The sequence below is a fragment of the Sceloporus occidentalis genome, unplaced genomic scaffold, assembly GCF_023333645.1.
Source record: "Sceloporus occidentalis isolate IW3139 unplaced genomic scaffold, rSceOcc1.0.p SCAF_14, whole genome shotgun sequence".
NCBI classification, from domain to species: domain Eukaryota; kingdom Metazoa; phylum Chordata; class Lepidosauria; order Squamata; family Phrynosomatidae; genus Sceloporus; species Sceloporus occidentalis.
Window position 1 is genome coordinate 13,287,501 of NW_028316994.1, and position 17,227 is coordinate 13,304,727.

The 17,227-nt window shown below is 40.9% G+C and overlaps 1 protein-coding gene and 9 non-coding genes across 10 annotated transcripts; 6 read left to right on the top strand and 4 right to left on the bottom strand.

The window, feature by feature from the left end:
• The first annotated feature begins 3,822 nt into the window (after nt 1–3,822).
• TRNAL-UAG (transfer RNA leucine (anticodon UAG)) lies at nt 3,823–3,904 on the top strand. The gene has a single exon. It is a non-coding gene; the product is annotated as a tRNA-Leu (tRNA).
• A 485-nt stretch (nt 3,905–4,389) lies between these two features.
• TRNAK-CUU (transfer RNA lysine (anticodon CUU)) lies at nt 4,390–4,462 on the top strand. The gene has a single exon. It is a non-coding gene; the product is annotated as a tRNA-Lys (tRNA).
• A 1,779-nt stretch (nt 4,463–6,241) lies between these two features.
• Nucleotides 6,242–6,323, top strand: TRNAL-AAG (transfer RNA leucine (anticodon AAG)). Its single transcript has one exon. It is a non-coding gene; the product is annotated as a tRNA-Leu (tRNA).
• Nucleotides 6,324–7,624: 1,301 nt separating this feature from the next.
• Nucleotides 7,625–7,698, bottom strand: TRNAN-GUU (transfer RNA asparagine (anticodon GUU)). Its single transcript has one exon. It is a non-coding gene; the product is annotated as a tRNA-Asn (tRNA).
• An 829-nt stretch (nt 7,699–8,527) lies between these two features.
• On the bottom strand, nt 8,528–8,609 carry TRNAL-AAG (transfer RNA leucine (anticodon AAG)). The gene has a single exon. It is a non-coding gene; the product is annotated as a tRNA-Leu (tRNA).
• Nucleotides 8,610–11,393: 2,784 nt separating this feature from the next.
• LOC149304089 (histone H3) lies at nt 11,394–11,804 on the top strand. Its single transcript, XM_089479672.1, has one exon. It carries the CDS (start codon nt 11,394–11,396, stop codon nt 11,802–11,804), a length of 411 nt encoding a protein of 136 aa, XP_089335798.1.
• Nucleotides 11,805–12,639: 835 nt separating this feature from the next.
• Nucleotides 12,640–12,711, bottom strand: TRNAG-UCC (transfer RNA glycine (anticodon UCC)). The gene has a single exon. It is a non-coding gene; the product is annotated as a tRNA-Gly (tRNA).
• Nucleotides 12,712–13,807: 1,096 nt separating this feature from the next.
• Nucleotides 13,808–13,889, bottom strand: TRNAS-AGA (transfer RNA serine (anticodon AGA)). The gene has a single exon. It is a non-coding gene; the product is annotated as a tRNA-Ser (tRNA).
• Nucleotides 13,890–15,429: 1,540 nt separating this feature from the next.
• TRNAP-UGG (transfer RNA proline (anticodon UGG)) lies at nt 15,430–15,501 on the top strand. The gene has a single exon. It is a non-coding gene; the product is annotated as a tRNA-Pro (tRNA).
• A 1,377-nt stretch (nt 15,502–16,878) lies between these two features.
• On the top strand, nt 16,879–16,950 carry TRNAG-UCC (transfer RNA glycine (anticodon UCC)). The gene has a single exon. It is a non-coding gene; the product is annotated as a tRNA-Gly (tRNA).
• The last annotated feature ends 277 nt before the right edge of the window (nt 16,951–17,227 follow it).

The window sequence follows — 17,227 nt, forward strand, 5'->3', positions numbered from 1 at the left end:
ACAAGGCTGCATCCTCACTGCAGAAATAAAGCAGTAATATAATAATGGGAGTAATAGGAAGAAGAAAAAGATCTGAGAGCCTTTTGGGCTGAGGAGTGGGGTATAAATACCACAAATGAGCAAACAAACAAACAAATAGCGTGTTTCATTTCCCCCCTGCCTCTATGATATTCATGCCTTTTTATTGTCTCTATGAACATTTCAGCATAGAAAGGAACAGGCACCAATGGGATTATGAATCCAGGGTCTCCTGTTGACTAGACAGGTGCTTTAACCAAGTAAGCCACAGTACCCTCAGTTTTGGTGGGAGAAACCAGAAAGTGAAAAGGCATGCAAGCTTGTGAACATAAAAGTCACAATAGAAAGATGGAGCACAGAAATGACCAATGGCTACACACTATAGACTCCAAATTTGAAAGGCAAATGCAAAATGTTTGGATTCTCGTCTACTGCACCAGCTCTCTCTCTCACACACATATCTAGTGAGTATGTCCAACACTCATATTTCTGGGCCATTTGCAGTAAACATAAATGCAAACTGAAATAAACACACACACACCATTTAGCAAAGGCCTGCAGAAATGTGCTCACCTTCTTACAATACTCTGCACATCACCTTGGTGAGTCTAATAAAATCAGTTTGCATCAAATATTTGTTCCCATTGATCGGCTGGAGGGATGTGTGAGTAAACCGATGTTGTTGACTGGCAAGATGGACGTTGTCTGAATGCTTTAAATACATACCAATCATGAAATACTCACATCTGTGTGATTTTTATTGATTTAGGCTGGAGGAGAATACTGCTGTGCTTTGCAATGGACAGATGGTTACTTTACTTGGCAAGTTTTAGATGCCTGAAGGCTTCAAAACTCTGCACACTGGAGACTTTTCTCTTTCTTTCTTTGATTCTTTCTTTCTTTCTTTCTTTCTTTTTGCATCCATCCAAAGAGTAAGCAGGTTGTATCAGGATGGCATGACAAATGTGCCCTTTCCTAGACAAGAAATATCATCTAACCAGTCTCACACATGTGATGGTGGTGTGCCTTCAAGTCATTTCTGACTTATGGAAACCCTAAGATAAACCTATCTCAGGGTTTTCTTGGCAGAATTTGCTCAGAGGAGCTTTACCTTTGCCTTACTCTGGGGTTGGGAGAGTATGACTTGCCGAGGATCACATGTCTTAGTACCTCCTCCCCCCCCCCCCCCCCAGACAGACTATTCAAATGGCCTTTGTGTTTAAAGATAGTGACCCAGGTTCCAGAATAAATCTGGAGCAGATAGCTTCATCTCTGTGTCACCTTCATTGGCTTCCAATTGGTTTCTGGCCTCCAGAGGAACTTTGCTCTGCATTATATCAAAGAATTATGTTTCATGTTTTCTTATTAATAAACCTATCTCTTTAATCTAGTCTGTTCTAGATTCTGAACCATTATATTTCATCACACTAATTTCCTTGGGTTTCTCAGCCAAGATGTTGATCAGGTATGTGTCATCTCTATCTCTCTGGATGAGGCGAGATTGTTTGGATGTTGTCAGGAGTGGCCCCAATTAATCATATTGGATTAAATCCAGTTGTGTGAAGCCAGCTAGAGGAGACCCATTCAGTCAATGTGATTTTGGTAATTCATCACTTACATTAGTTTTATGGATTGCTTGAGTCTCCCATACTTGGGACTGACTATTGGATTTAGCCTTCTCACTTTGTAGATCCGGTCTCTTCTTGGATGATAAACAGGGTGAGGCCTGGTTAGTACTTGGAGGGGAGACCACCAAGGAAAATCAGGTTGGTGGATGTATTTCTGAAGAAGGTAATGACAAACCACCCCTGAGTATTCCCTGATTAACAAAATCTGTTAAATTCATGGGGTCACCATAAGTCAACAGCTGGCTTACACACACTTTGTAGAATTGCCTTGTTGTTGTGTGCATCCCAGTCATTCCCAATTTACGTTGACCCTATGTTGAGGTTTGCCATTGCCCTTTTCTGAGGCTGAGAGAGAGTGATTTGCCCAAGGTCACCCAATGGGTTTTCATGGTTGAGCAAGGAATCAGACCCTGGTCTCCAGAATCATAGTCCAATGCTCAAACCATTACACATCTGTGTCACCATGCTGAAGTTAAAACTACATAAAAGTGCTAGGTTAAGTAAATATTGGGGCTATACAGACAGGCCAAAATAAAGCTGCATCGGGTCACTTTGGAGGTATGCTGTTTTAATGACACACACATCTTAAGAGGCCAGAAGCTGCACCAAAGCTATGCTCCAGTCCTTAGGACTGGACCGTTGGCTTTGGTGCCTTCTGGCCTCTTAGGATGCATGCATCATTTAAACTGCTTACCTCCAAAGTAACCCAAAGCACTTTATTTTGACCTGTCTGTATAGGCCCATTCCCTTTACTAGCAGTAATGGCAGTGGAAGTAAAAGCATTAGTAGTATCAGGAGTACTTATGTCATTTTCTTGGACCACAGAACTCCCAGAGCCCCCCAGCCAGTGTGATCAGTGGCCATGTTGGCTGGAGCATTTGGGGAATTGTGGTCCAAGAAAGTAAATTTCCCATACTCTGAGCAGCAATCGTTGCACAACCTGAAACTGCAATTTGGGATGCGTAGGCTCTTTTGTGAATCCTGTTCATGGAGGATTTGCACAATCAAATGTAAGTAGAATCCAAAAGAAATACACAGCGAAGGACAATAGTAATGAGCATCCAATTGAAGATCCCAATGAATCAAAATGTGGGAGAAAGGCGGGATAGAAATCCTTGAAATAAATAAGATAAATAAATAATATACCAGAAAACAAGGTCTGCTCATCAAGACAGTGGCTGAAATCTGCACTGCAGAAATAATGCAGTTTGACACTGCATTAACTGCTGTCACAGGGAATCCTATGGAAAGAGCCAGAGCACTGGGACCTTGCCATCTGAGGCTTCTGCCTCCAATAAAGATAAAGCAATTTTTACTAGTGTTGGAACTGATTGACATGCTTTGCCTCTACACCACCCAAAGTATTCCTGATGCAAAACATGAAGACTTCTTGAGAAATTCAGTCTTCTCTAGACTCTGCCTACATAGGAGCCTTGGCTTCACAAAGGAAGGAGACATGCTGGCATTCCAAGGAAGCATCTTCTTTGAATTGCAAATGGGCATTAAATTTCCTTCAATTTGAACAACTCCCAGTGACCACATGGCCAAAAAAGGGGGAGATGCCAGCCTGGAGTTAGCCCTTGGTACCATCTGAACTGACCAGAAGCAGAAAATGCAGGCCTATGGCTAACATCTTCAATTTTTATGTTTGCCTATTGAAGAAGCTGGTGCAACTCCGAAAGCTTGCAACATGCAATTGGGCATTTTGTTTGGTATCATTGTTTGGATGTTATTGGATTTGCTATATGGCCAACACAGCTACCTCTAGATGCCATGGCTCAGTGTTATGGATTTCTGGGGCAGGTAGTTTTGTTAGCCTTCTCTGTCAAAGGACTCTGGTGCCACAACAAACTACAACTTCCAGGATGTGTCTACACAGGCAAAGCAGTGTCAAAGTGCATTATTTCTGCAGTGCAGATTCAGCCAGTGCTGGAACTCCCCTTGCAGAGGTATGCTCAGGAGGAGAGGAGGAAGAAATGGGCTGATTTATCTGCCAATGTATCTGGAATAAAGACATTTTGGAAATCTGTTTCATCTGTTCATTCAGTGCATTGCACACTTGTGCCTGATCTTCTGCTATGGAGCATGGAGACCTGGTGGAAAGAAACAAATTATTGCATAAGGTGAAGTCATAACTGAACAGTAGGGAGGCATGGAAAAAGGCAGCACACTGTAAGGTAGTGTGGCCGAGCGGTCTAAGGCGCTGGATTTAGGCTCCAGTCTCTTCGGAGGCGTGGGTTCGAATCCCACCGCTGCCAAAGTGCTCTTTTCCTCCCTTCCATTCCTCCCAAACTCGAAGGAAAACACCTTCCTTAACAACCCTGCATCATCTCCTAGCCATCTTATTAAGGTATGATTCCCGGTTACTTGTTTTGGTACTTTGGCTTTCCCCTCCTTTAAAATCCTCCTTTTCCTTCTTCTTTTTGACACCCTTTAAACATGAACACAGCTGCCTTTTTGAACACAGACCCCAAGCCAACCCCAAGTTTTGTTGTGAGCATTAATTTAGAGTTGCACCATGGCTTTGCATCCAAGGAAGCCTTCTTTGCCCCCCAGTTATCTGAGTATTGCATGGGAAGAATTTAGGAGAGAATTGGCTCCTTCTGCCTCTAAATGGAGGAAGGGAGAGATCCTTAGAAGAAGGAGAAAAATACAGGGCAGGATGCAAAGAAATGAAGTGGGATCTGCTCTGTGTGTGTTCAATGAAACCTTATAAGAATCAAAGGAGAGGCATAAGCCAGCAGCCCGGCTAGCTCAGTCGGTAGAGCATGAGACTCTTAATCTCAGGGTCGTGGGTTCGAGCCCCACGTTGGGCGCAATTGTTTTCATTTTTAATTTGCAATAATTTGGCTGCAGAAAAAACAACAACAGATAATTGCTGTTGTTTTACAAGCTAAATTACAGGTTGTTTGAGGCTGGCTGCGTTTTGTTTTTGTTTCTCAACCAGGGACAAATAGGAAGCCTATATGAAAATGCATTGAAGGAGTCTTGGCTTCACTGTAAATCCAAATGCAAAGTTTTGGCTGCAACAAGCAATACAAATGATAGGAACTCATGACTATTTATAGAGCAATCCCCCCCCCCTTTCCCTTTTTAAACATTAAAAATATTTTATTTATTTTTTAAAGACCTAATTTAAATTTAATTTAATATATTTATTTTTTAATTTTAAGCCCTTGCCCCATGCTTCATTCCCCACAATATGGAGATAAAATGGTTCAGTCTTGACTAGAAGAATGCTGGACTGATGCCTTTTTGCTAACAGCCATCCCTCCTTCCATCCATTTCATTTCATCTTTTTCCTTTTCCTAACCAAGGCTGCACTGCTTTAATTGTCCTGGATCCATCCTATGGAATCCTGGGATTTGTTGGTTGTCATGGCACCAAAGCCCTCTGACAGAAGGAGCTAAATATCTCACAGCACTGCAAATCCCATAATCCCATAGCAGTTAAAGTGATGCCATTGTTTCTGCAGGGCAGATGCAGCTCAAGTGGGGCTGCTCCATCGCCCTCTTGTGGCTGCCAAGGGGAAAAGGGAGAGGGCGCCTGTGCCTTTAAAGACTGAGTAGGGAACTGAATTTCAGGGTTTGTTGCTTTTGACCTGGTTGCATGACAAGCAACGAAATGGCAAAACAAAAAAGTCTAGGGAAAATAGCAATAGAAAAACACATTAAAAATACATTAAAAAGGCCTCTCAATCATAAGTTGAAGTTGACCTGATGGCAAATAAATCATGCCAAGGCCAATATGGATTTTTGAACTACTTTTGGCTTCTTGTTGTTGTTTGACTTCAAGTCTATTTCAACTCTAACTTTTGGCATAGTTATTATTATTATGGATTGAAGTGGATGAATTTCCAAAACCAAACCTTCACCAAGTCAGTGTTAGTAAATTGCACATGAAATTACTGCCATGTTAGGAAATGCTGGCTGTGCAAACCTCTCCATATTTACTCACAAGTAGATACCATAGAGTTGAATTAGCTTAACACTAGATCTCTGTGAGTGAGGATTCGGCTTTAATTTTCTTTATTTTGATCAGATATCCTGGTGATATGATAAGTCTGCTCTAAAAAAAAGCTTTGGGAATGGTTGTAATGGTCTCTGAAAGCTAGAGGTGGGTTCTGTGGAGTTGCAGGCCTTCTTTTCCTTTCTCCAGCCAAAAAAGATGCTTAAGTCCCAATTTGGGGGAGAAGTAAATGATATAAATGTGTTCGATATAACCCATAAAACTGCATGCCACAATTTATTTATTTATTTATTTAGGTATTTATATCCCGCCCTTCAGCCCTAATGGCTCTCAGGGCGGCTTACAATATTGTTTTTAATCAGACAGTTCCCTGCCCTCAGGCTTACAATCTAAAAGACACGAAACAAAAGGAGAAGGGAATGATGGAGGGAAAGGGGATGAGGTCCAGTGGTTCTTCTCTCCCTTTAAGGCCTGGACCAAGGCAGATGGATCGATGATTTAAACCATGTGCTCCAAGAATTAACCAACCCCTTTCCAATATCATATTTAAATTCAATAGAAAGAGCCCTCCCCTCTTCCTGCAGAGAAAGAGACAGAGACAAAAGTGGAAGCCAAGGCAGTCATCTGGTAGCGTGGCCGAGCGGTCTAAGGCGCTGGATTAAGGCTCCAGTCTCTTCGGGGGCGTGGGTTCGAATCCCACCGCTGCCAAATAGTTTTTTTTTGTTTTACCTCCTTGGTCTTCACACAAAACTTGCTTTTGAAGGCTGAGTGGATGGAATTTCCCAAAAGCCCACTTAGAAAATAATACCAAGTTACTATAGGTTTAATTTTAGTTGCTTTTTTCACCTCTAGAAGAAGGAATGGACAAAGCCACCTCTTAAGGCTGCTGCCACAAGTGCAGAATTAATGCAGTCTGGCACCATTTTAACTGGGATTTGTAATTTGTTGTGGCCCCAGAGCAATCTGACAGAGAAGGCTAAAGATCTCACAAAGCTACAAATGACATCATTCCGTAGGGTATAAATATCATAAATAATAATAATAATAATAATAATAATAATAAACTGAATTAATTTTGCAGTGTAGATGCAACTTGTGCATTCCTTGGGTAAGGAACCCCTGTGACTTTCATGGGGGTGGCCATAAATCCATAGACTACTTGAAGGAAAGCACATACAAATACACACAGACAAATATCCATCTGCTTTGTTTTTGTTGTGGTGGTGGTGGTGTGCCATCCACTGAGGCTGAGAGAGTGTGACTTGCCCAAGGCCACCCAGTGAATGGGATATGATGACAAATATTCAGGGGTAGTCATGTTGGCCATATAGTAAAGCACAGTAACATCTAAATAACAATAACAATAAAATAAACCAATAAAAATAAAACATATAAAATAATAAATATAATAAATATGAAATATAGATAATAAAAATAATATATATATATATATATAATAAAATAAACCAATAAATAAACAAATAACAATAAAATAAATAACAATAAAATACTACAATAATAATAAAATAAATATAAAATAAAAATAAATATAAGCAACAATAAAATAAAACAATATAATAAAACAATATAATAAATATAAAATATATAATAATAATAATAATAAATATTATATATATATATAAAAACAACAATTAAATAAAACAATTAAATAAAATATATAACATTAAAACAATATAATAATAATAAAATATAAATATAAATAAAAAAAATAAAAACAACAATAAAATAAAATAGAATAAAAACAATAATAATAAAACCCACAAAGCAGTGATACCTTTATGGGACCAACCAAAATGCACATAAATTCAAGATGCACGCTTAGGAAGCTCCAATGGCATCTTCATCATCATGAACCCAGTGGAGCTTCGGAAGCTTGCATCATGGATTCTGTGCATTGGGATATATGACAAGAGAAAATTTCTCTGGGATGCAAATGGAAGACATAGTCCTCTTTCTCGAAGGATGGAGGGGAGGGGAAGAAAATCTTGCGTCCCTGGGTGGGCTCGAACCACCAACCTTTCGGTTAACAGCCGAACGCGCTAACCGATTGCGCCACAGAGACCTGTCTGCAAACTTAAAAATATATATATGTTGAAAAATGAAAACACTTTGCAAACGAACCCTTTAAAAAAAAGGTATAGTTTGGAGACTGTGATGAAGGCCAAAGAAATAAGGCCACTGACACAAAGAGAGCATTCAAGCAGAACCAAGATTCTGCAAAATTGAGTTAAAGCGGTGTCAAACCGTTTTAATTGTCCATTGGGACTGCACCTCAGTTTTGTATTTTAATTGCACAACTTGCATAATTCTGTATAGTTTAGGTTTATGCACATTTATGGCCCTATATTCTTCTTCTTCTTATTATTATTATTATTATTATTATTAATATAGGGCCATAAATTTGCATGGCACTTTACAGGCATCATCAAAACTTATTAATAACAAAACAAAATTCTTAATAACAATAACAACAACAATAGTAATTTGTAATAATTGTTTTAATAATTGTCCAATAATTTAATTGTATTTTAATGTGGATGGAAGGGTTCGGGGTATAATGAAACATTATTGTATGGATATTTTTAGTGTAAGCCGCTTCGATAGTTGGAGAAGCGAGATATAAATGCATTTCACCATCACCATCATCATCACCATCATCATCATCAATCACCACCACACTCCAAAAGCACTTTATCCCATCCAATGCCTTTTACTATCAAGACAATGGATAATATAGCATTGCAGACCATGGTTAAACTTAAAACTGGGGAAAGAGGGAGAGAGAAAGGAGGTCTATTTATGAAAGCTGCATTTTAAGATCAAATGTTTTAGATTTTAAAATTGGAGCAAAGTTAGTATTGAAATAAAGGAGGAATAAAAAAACATTTTGCTGGCAGCGGTGGGATTCGAACCCACGCCCCCGAAGAGACTGGAGCCTTAATCCAGCGCCTTAGACCGCTCGGCCACGCTACCGCTGTGAAAGAGCTCTGCCAGGAGGCCACTTCTGATCAGGAGTGCCATACATTTCCCTGGTTTAAGTTGCTCTTTTCCCTCTTCTAATAAATCAAAGTGAGTTTTTAAACACTTGGTTGCAATAGTTATGAGGAAGCAAACGATCTCTGCTAAAAGAATCCGCGGAAACATTAAACAAGAGGAAGAGAGAAATGACCAGAGCTCCAGTGTTGGAGTTCAATGTGGGCACACAAACATAAAGAGTCTTTGGGTGTCTTAATATATAAAATAAGTTGTATATCACGAGTAATCAACAGTTATATTGAAGTAACTATAAGAAAATGCAAAGTACAGAAGTAGGGAAGCAATGCAACAACAACAACAACAAACATGTCACACGAAACAGCGAGATAGTAGGAAGTATAAAGACATTGCAGTAAAATAGAAGGAAGCACTGTATAAAGAAACTGAAGTTCAAAACACACTAGAACCTGGCCATATAGCCTTAAAACCCACAGAAAACTATGAAATAAAGAAGTTGGCAGCATGAGTGTTCCTAGACTTCAGTCTACTTCCTCAGATGCTTTGAAAAGATATAGCCCTGTTAGTCTGTAGGATCAGTATGGAGACAGATCTTGTAGCACCTTTGAGACTAACTGAAAGAAAGAAATTGGCAGCAGGAGCTTTCCTAGGCTTCAGTCTACTTCCTCAGATGCTTTTGATGGACTGGAAGCCAGCTATGTTTTTCATCCTACATTTTGTCAGAACAGAACAGGGAGAAACAGAATGGTTCCCAAATGGCAAAGAGGTCAGGCAAGGCTGCATCCTTTTGCCCTTTGTTCAACTTAGATGCTGAACATCTTGCAGTGGGCCCTTGGTATCTGCTGGGGTTTGGGACCCCTCCGTGGACCACAGAATCCGTGGATGTACAAGCCCCATTAAATACAATGGCAGAGCAAAATGGTTTCCTTGATATAAAATGGAAGATCAAGGTTTGCTGTGGGGAATTTGTACTTTTAAAAATATTTTTTGAAGTCACAGGTGCTTGAATCCGTGAATAAAAAATCAGCATGGATGTCCCTCTGCAGCACCTGGACTGAGGTCCAAAACACACTGCAGAAACAATCCAGTTTGAGACCACTTTAACTGCCATGGCTCAATGCTAGGGAACTCTGGAGACTGTGGTTTGGTGAAATATTAAGCCTTCTCTGGTGCCACAATAAACTACAATTCCCAGGATTCCCTAGCACTGAACCAGGGCAGTTAAAGTGGCCTCAAACTGGATTGATTAAGGGCCAAAATACACTGTATAATTAATCCATTTAGGAACGCTCATGCTGCCAACTTCTTTATTTCATAGTTTTCTGTGGGTTTTAAGGCTATATGGCCAGGTTCTAGGAGAGTTCATTCCTGACGTTTCTTTATTTCAGTCAGTCTCAAAGGTCCTGCAAGGTCTCTCTACATACTGATTCTGCAGACTAACATGGCTATACCCTTTAAAAGCATCTGAAGAAATAGACTGAAGTCTATGAAAGCATGTTGCTTGCCAACTTCTTTCTTTCACTTAGTCTCAAAGGTGCTACAAGATCTCGCTACATAACGGTTTAAGAACTGTATGTATCTGGTCCTTGTGACTTTCCAGCCAACCTTTGTGAGGGTTTTTTTTCCCTAATTTCTATGTGTTTATGCAACAAAGTATAAGTATGTATCTAATGGCCATGGGATACATTGTTCAGTCATTGTTGGTGGGCTACAGTAACAACAACTATCGGGGTTTTTTTTGTGGGTTTTTTGTACTATGTAGCCATGTTCTAGCAGAGTTTCTTCCTGACGTTTCGCCAGCATCTGTGGCTGGCATCTTCAGAGAATCTTTCTCTGAAATTGCCAGCCACAGCTGCTGGCGAAACATCAGGAATAAACTCTTTTAGAACATGGCTACATAGCCCAAAAAACCCACAAAAAACTATGGATGCCGTCCACGAAAGCCTTCAACTTCTCTACATATTGATCTTGCTGAGTAACGTTTTAATTCATTTAAACTTGAACTTGTAATTTGTTTTTTTAAAATTTGTAATTAAGTGTTATATTTTATGTTGGTGGTGGGTTGGGGGGGTTGTGAAATTTTATGATTTATTGTATGATGTATTTTATTATCTCTTATTGTAACCCACCTCAATCCACAGGGAGAGGTGGGCTTATTATTATTATTATTATTATTATTATTATATCTGTAAAAACAACGTGTTTTTGTTATGTGGGATTTTCCCACATTCACAGGGGTCTTGTGTGCCCCTAACTCCAGCGAATTTGGAGGGGCGATTGTAAATGAAAGAAAGAAGTTGGCAGCATCAGCTTTGGTAGACTTCAGTCTGCTTCCTCCTCAGATGCATTTAGAGAGAGAGAGAGAGAGAGAGAGAGAAGAGACTCCTCTTTGAATCTGCGCGGGAAATTCAAATTCTAAAAATGGGCGGAGCGAAATAGAGTGGGGGGACCCTTAGCCAATCAGGAGCGAGCGAGAGGCCTCTTCGAATCTGCGCGGAAAATTCGAATTCTAAAAGGGGGCGGAGCGACAGGGAGAGTGGGGGAGGCTTAGCCAATCAGGAGCGAGCGAGAGGGCTATTTGAATCTGCGCGGGAAATTCGAATTCTAAAAAGGGGCGGAGAGAAAGGAAGAGTGGGGGACCCTTAGCCAATCAGGAGCGAGCGAGAGGGCTATAAATAACCAGGATAGGCGGCGTTCTCGCTCAGTCTTCCTTTGTCTGGCACAGGGTTTGGAATTCCTTTGGAAGTAGGCAGGGAAACAGGCATGGCTCGTACCAAGCAGACGGCTCGCAAGTCCACCGGCGGGAAGGCGCCCCGGAAGCAGCTGGCCACCAAAGCCGCCCGGAAGAGCGCCCCGGCCACCGGGGGAGTGAAGAAACCCCATCGCTACCGCCCTGGAACCGTGGCCCTGAGGGAGATCCGGCGCTACCAGAAGTCGACGGAGCTGCTGATTCGGAAGCTGCCTTTCCAGCGCCTGGTGCGGGAGATCGCGCAGGACTTCAAGACGGACCTGCGCTTCCAGAGCTCTGCGGTGATGGCGCTGCAGGAGGCGAGCGAGGCTTACCTGGTGGGGCTCTTCGAGGACACCAACCTCTGCGCCATCCACGCCAAGAGGGTGACCATCATGCCCAAGGACATCCAGCTGGCCAGGCGCATCCGCGGGGAGAGGGCCTAAGACCCACCCTCCTGGAAAAGCCACGCTCCCCTTACAACACAAAGGCTCTTTTAAGAGCCACCACTTCGTCCAAGAAAGAGCTGGGGATTGCCATGGGGAGATTGGGAATAATCTTGTGCCAAGGGACCTGTAGCACTCTTGGAGACTCCGCTTCTTCAGAGGAACAAAGGCTCAAGGTACCAAAACTCATGCCTACTGCTAACTTCTTTTTAGTCCATTCTCAGAGTGCTACAGGTCCCTTGGCATGCTGTTTCTCCAGACTCTTTTGAAGAGATACTATTTTAAGAGGTTACTCTTTGAGAGCTGCCACTTCATCAGAGAAAGAGCTGATAATTGCAATGGGTTGGGAGGACATTGCTGAGGAGGGGAGTTGATTGGGGTTAATAGCATGCCAACGGATATGTAGCATCCTTGGAGACTTAGCCAAGAGAAGAGTTGATAGCATACACTTTAGTAGACTTGACTCCACTTCTTCAGATGCGTGAGGAAGAAAGGGCTTAAGTCATGGAGGTTCTCGGAAGAAACCACGCGGCCAAATATTAATTGCACCCCAAGGGATCTTTTAAGAGCATGAGGAGGGATCTGGCTGCACCTTTGAGACTGACGTTGGTGGCATGAGCTTTCCTAGACTTGAGCCTACTTCCTCATATCCACCAAATGCAAGTCTAGTAGGCTCAAGTCTAGGAAAGCTCATGCTACCAACTTCTCTCTTCCCGTCAGCCTCAAAAGTGCTGCAAGATCTCTTTGAATATTAAGAAAAGGAAAGATACAAAGGCGGGGAGGGGAGGAGGTGAAAGCAGTCACTGCAATTCAATTTTTAAAAAGAAAAGTCAGTTGCGTTGGCCGGGAATCGAACCCGGGTCAACTGCTTGGAAGGCAGCTATGCTCACCACTATACCACCAACGCGCTTGCGAGCAGCCTCTGGACAGTAGCATTTGGTAGCTCTTTTCCCCCATTCCTCATTCATTCCAATGGAACTTCAAAGTGCTATTGAGACACTAGGTGGCGGTGTTCTCTCTCAATGCAAAGCTTAAATCTTACCGGTACAGTATGTTCATTTGTCTTTGGTGGCTGCTGGTTTACATGTAATGCTTTATCTAGGGGAGAATTATCTATAGAAGTGAAGAATACACAACCTAGAGTATTAAGGCTGATAGTAAGTGTTAGCCTTCCTGCAATAAATCATGGCACTGTTAAATTATATCTGTCTGTAAACATTTATACATACGTATACAACCTGTATAACAAGTCTAGGAAAGCTCATGTTCCCATTGTCTTTCATATACTATATATATATATATATATGAAGTATATGTGTGTGTATACACACACAAAGACACATATATGAAAGAATAGCACGAACTTTCCTAGACTTGAATCTCCTTCCTTGAGATATATATGTGTGTGTGTGTGTGTATGCACACCTACGTAAAGAACAGGGTTCTTTAAACCAGTGGTTCCCAAACTTTGGTCTTCCAGATGTTTTATACATATACAACATGTATAACAAGTCTAGGAAAGCTCATGCACTCAACGTCTTTCATATATATGTGTGTGTGTGTGTGTGTGTGTGTGTACGGACATAAAAGTGTGTGTGTGTGTGTGGATATACATACAGACCCACACACTTATGTGAGCGCCTATGTATATGAAAGAAGTTGTTAGCAAGAGCTGTCCTAGATTTGAACTTGATTCCTTGAGATACACACACACACACACACATATTGAACAGGGTTCTTTAAACTGGTGGTTTAAATATTATTATTATTATTATTCCCAAACTTTGATCTTCCAGATGTTTTTGATTTCAGATTCCTGAATTTCTGGCTGTTGGCTAAAGCTGGCTGGGGCTTCTGGGAGTCCAAAACAATTGGAGGACCAGAATTTGGGAATCACTTCTTTAAAAACAGTGAGGAAAAGCTAGTTTTTTCTAAGGAAATGTACTGGTGCTTTCTTGTATAACAGAAAAGATCAACAATTAAAAATAATAGGCGTCCTTAAGCGTAGTCGGCAGGATTCGAACCTGCGCGGGGAGACCCCAATGGATTTCTAGTCCATCGCCTTAACCACTCGGCCACGACTACCAGCTGCTTAGAGAGTGTCACAAACTTCCACGTGGAAAAAACATATTAGCTTAAAAATGAAGAAATTATTAACTTTTAGACCAGGGGGTAGGCAACCTTTTTGAACCAGGGGCCGGGTTGCTGTCCCTCAGACAACTGGGGGGGCAAAGCCAAATAAATAAATAAATAAATAAATAAACCAGGGCAAATGTAGGACAAAAATTTTAAATGGAGGACACTTTTTTAAAAATATGGAGGACATGCTAAAAAAATTGCTGATTTTTTAAAAAAATGTTAATATAAATGCATGTTTCAGAGGCTTCTATAGACAATTGCCCCCTTGCCCACCACTTGGTCCCCTTGCCTGCCGCTTGCCTACCTCCTCCTGATAGGCCAAAGGCTCCGGCGGCAATCGGCGGCAGGACTGGGCTGGGGCCAGTCCCAAGGCCTTGCCGGGCCGCATCCGGCCCACGGGCTGCAGGTTGCCTACCCCTGGTTTAGACCATAGGCCCTTTACATACAACATTAATATTAGATTATTCATCATGCTGAAATCCACCTCTGCCTTGGCTTTGGAAAAGTGAGAATATCATTAGAGAGAATGTGAAAGTGAAATACCATTTTAGATAATGTATATATTTTATTTCTAGGCCACCTTCCTCCCAGAAAGGGGTCCAAGGCGGCTCACAAAGGAAACCATTAAAAAAAACACTTTACAATAAAAAAAATTAAAAGGCCATTAAAACCAAAGAGCTAAAAGCAGTGTAAAATTATATAAACACACAAAAATTGAAAACCTAACAAAAGCACACATATTCAGTATTTAAAATATCTTTTACATAATAGTCCACATACAATTGGTAATAAACATATTATGTATCATTATTTACTCCATATCTAAATCTTATTCATATTAAATCAATTAATATTAACTGAACCAGTAATATATATATTTTTAAAAAACATAAAATTATCATTAATATCTTCATTCTTCTTACTGTCTTCTTTTCATCCTATACTATTCATAATTCCATAAAGGTATAATACTATTAATATATCATTAATTCATTTTTTCTTTCCTTTCCCCATCCATTTGAACAAATTCTGCCAAGAAAAGCCCATGATAGATTCACCTTAGGGTCAACCTAGGTCAGAAATGACTTGGAAGCACAACAAAATAATAATAACAATAAATCTTATTATATTATTATTATCATCTAAGATGAAGACTTGCATGTGAAATACTCTGACTGCCCTTTTCATTTCTTAATGGCTAAATCCAAACAAGGATAGCAATTGTTCCTAGTGCATTTTGTAACAAAGGGCAGATTAATCTTCATCAATGATGCTTTGGATAGAATAACACAATAGAGCAACACAAACGCCACAACGCCACAAGAGGGCGCACTTCTTAGGAAGTTTGCAATGGAAAAACTTTCAAGGGAAGCATTTTTGTTGGCAGGGCACTCTGTGTTCCTATATGAATAAACATGGCTACCTAGCAATGTTTACTTTAGTGTTTTCCAAATAGTATATCTTAAATCTAGAGCTCTCAATAGCTGGCTCGTTGGTCTAGGGGTATGATTCTCGCTTTGGGTGCGAGAGGTCCCGGGTTCAAATCCCGGACGAGCCCTACTTTTTCTTTTTTTAATTCTATTTTCAGTTTTGCACACTGCTTTCAGTGTTCATTTCTTTGTGTTCAAAGTCCAGACTTTAAGAGCTGTTTAAAGATGGAAGAGTCCTTTATATGAAGCACACCTTCTTTTTTCTTGCAGCCTGACTCTCTAACCCTCAAAACAGTACAAGATCTCTTTACCTCAAAATACCTGCCACAGAAGGAAGGATAAAAGTATAGTAGATAGCGTGACTGGCTACAAACTGCACAGATGCAGTCTAGAGATGGTAGTTTTCCCCCATCAGCTCCTGTAGCTTCCTTTGGATTAAGCTTGTTTTCTGCTGCTCCAGAGAACAGGACCGGGAACAATGGATGCAAGCTCCAGGAAAAGAGATTCCAGCTCAATATTAGGAGGATCTTCCTGAGAGTAAGGGCTGTTCGACAGTGGAACACACTCCTTCCTCCGAGAGTAGTGGAGTCTCCTTCCTTAGAGGTTTTTAAACAGAGGCTGGATGGCCATCTGTCAATGGGGATGCTTTCATTGAGATTACCTGCATGGCAGAATGGGGTTGGACTGGATGGCTCTTGCGGTCTCTTCCAACTCTATGATTCTATGATTGTAGTTTATACTCTAGACATTAACACACTACTTGGAGAAATAGGTTAATTGACACCCACAAAAATCTCATATTAAAATAAAGTCTTAAAAGGTGTTGCTGGCGTCCTTCCTCCCCAATTTACATTTTATGCTGAAACTTTGGAAGCTACGAACTGTCTCTTTGAAAAGCACTGACAAAAATGTGCCTCCTTTTCCTGATTTACGACAACAGCAACATATCACTCAATTAGTAATAATGTATTGCAGAAGTATATGTATTTTCTCCATTCTGTTTGGTTCATTCCCTGGGAGCTGCATGCAGTGAGCTGAATAATCTTCTTAAAGCTTCACTAGAGCCAGATCTCTTGCATCAGTGCATTTGACACAAAATATTGCATCACCATATCACACTAAAGCTGCATCCGCACTGCAGAAATGATCCAGTTTGATACTACTTTAACTCCCATGGCTCGATGCTATGAAATGCAGTTTGTTTCTGTGGAATCCCACAACAAACTACAAATCCCAGAATACCATAGCATTGAGCTATGACAGTTAAAGTGGTGTCAAACCAGATTATTTCTGCAGTGTGGATGCAGCCCCAGTGTGATATGGTTAATGAACATTTTATGTCAAGCAAACTGCCCTTCCCAGAATTCCATAGCACTCAGCCATGGCAATTAAAGTCGTGTCAAACTGGATTATTTATTTAGTGCAGATACAACTTTACTCAACACTGCTGCCCTAGCTGAAATTTCTTATCATGTCATACAAGAATGCCAGCTGTGCTTACATATGCGTTGGTGGTATAGTGGTGAGCATAGCTGCCTTCCAAGCAGTTGACCCGGGTTCGATTCCCGGCCAACGCAAAGGACACGTTTTTTAAAAAATACATTTTTATTTTATTGTTCCCTTGCAAAGAATGCAGTATTTATTATTCTCCAAGGAGATAATGTAGTGAATGACAGGAGCAACTCAAGCCACAGGGACTGCTCCATTTCATCATTGCAGAAACATAAGGTATGCAATACATAAATGCAACACTATGCTGAAATAATGATTCAACACAAGGAGCCTGAGGATGCCAGCAACGGATGCTGGCGAAACGTCAGGAATAAACTCTTCTAGAACATGGCCACAGAGCCC

Excerpts from the sequence above, each read along its gene's own strand:
- LOC149304089 (XM_089479672.1), top strand. The coding sequence starts at position 11,394 with ATGGCTCGTACCAAGCAGACGGCTCGCAAGTCCACCGGCGGGAAGGCG.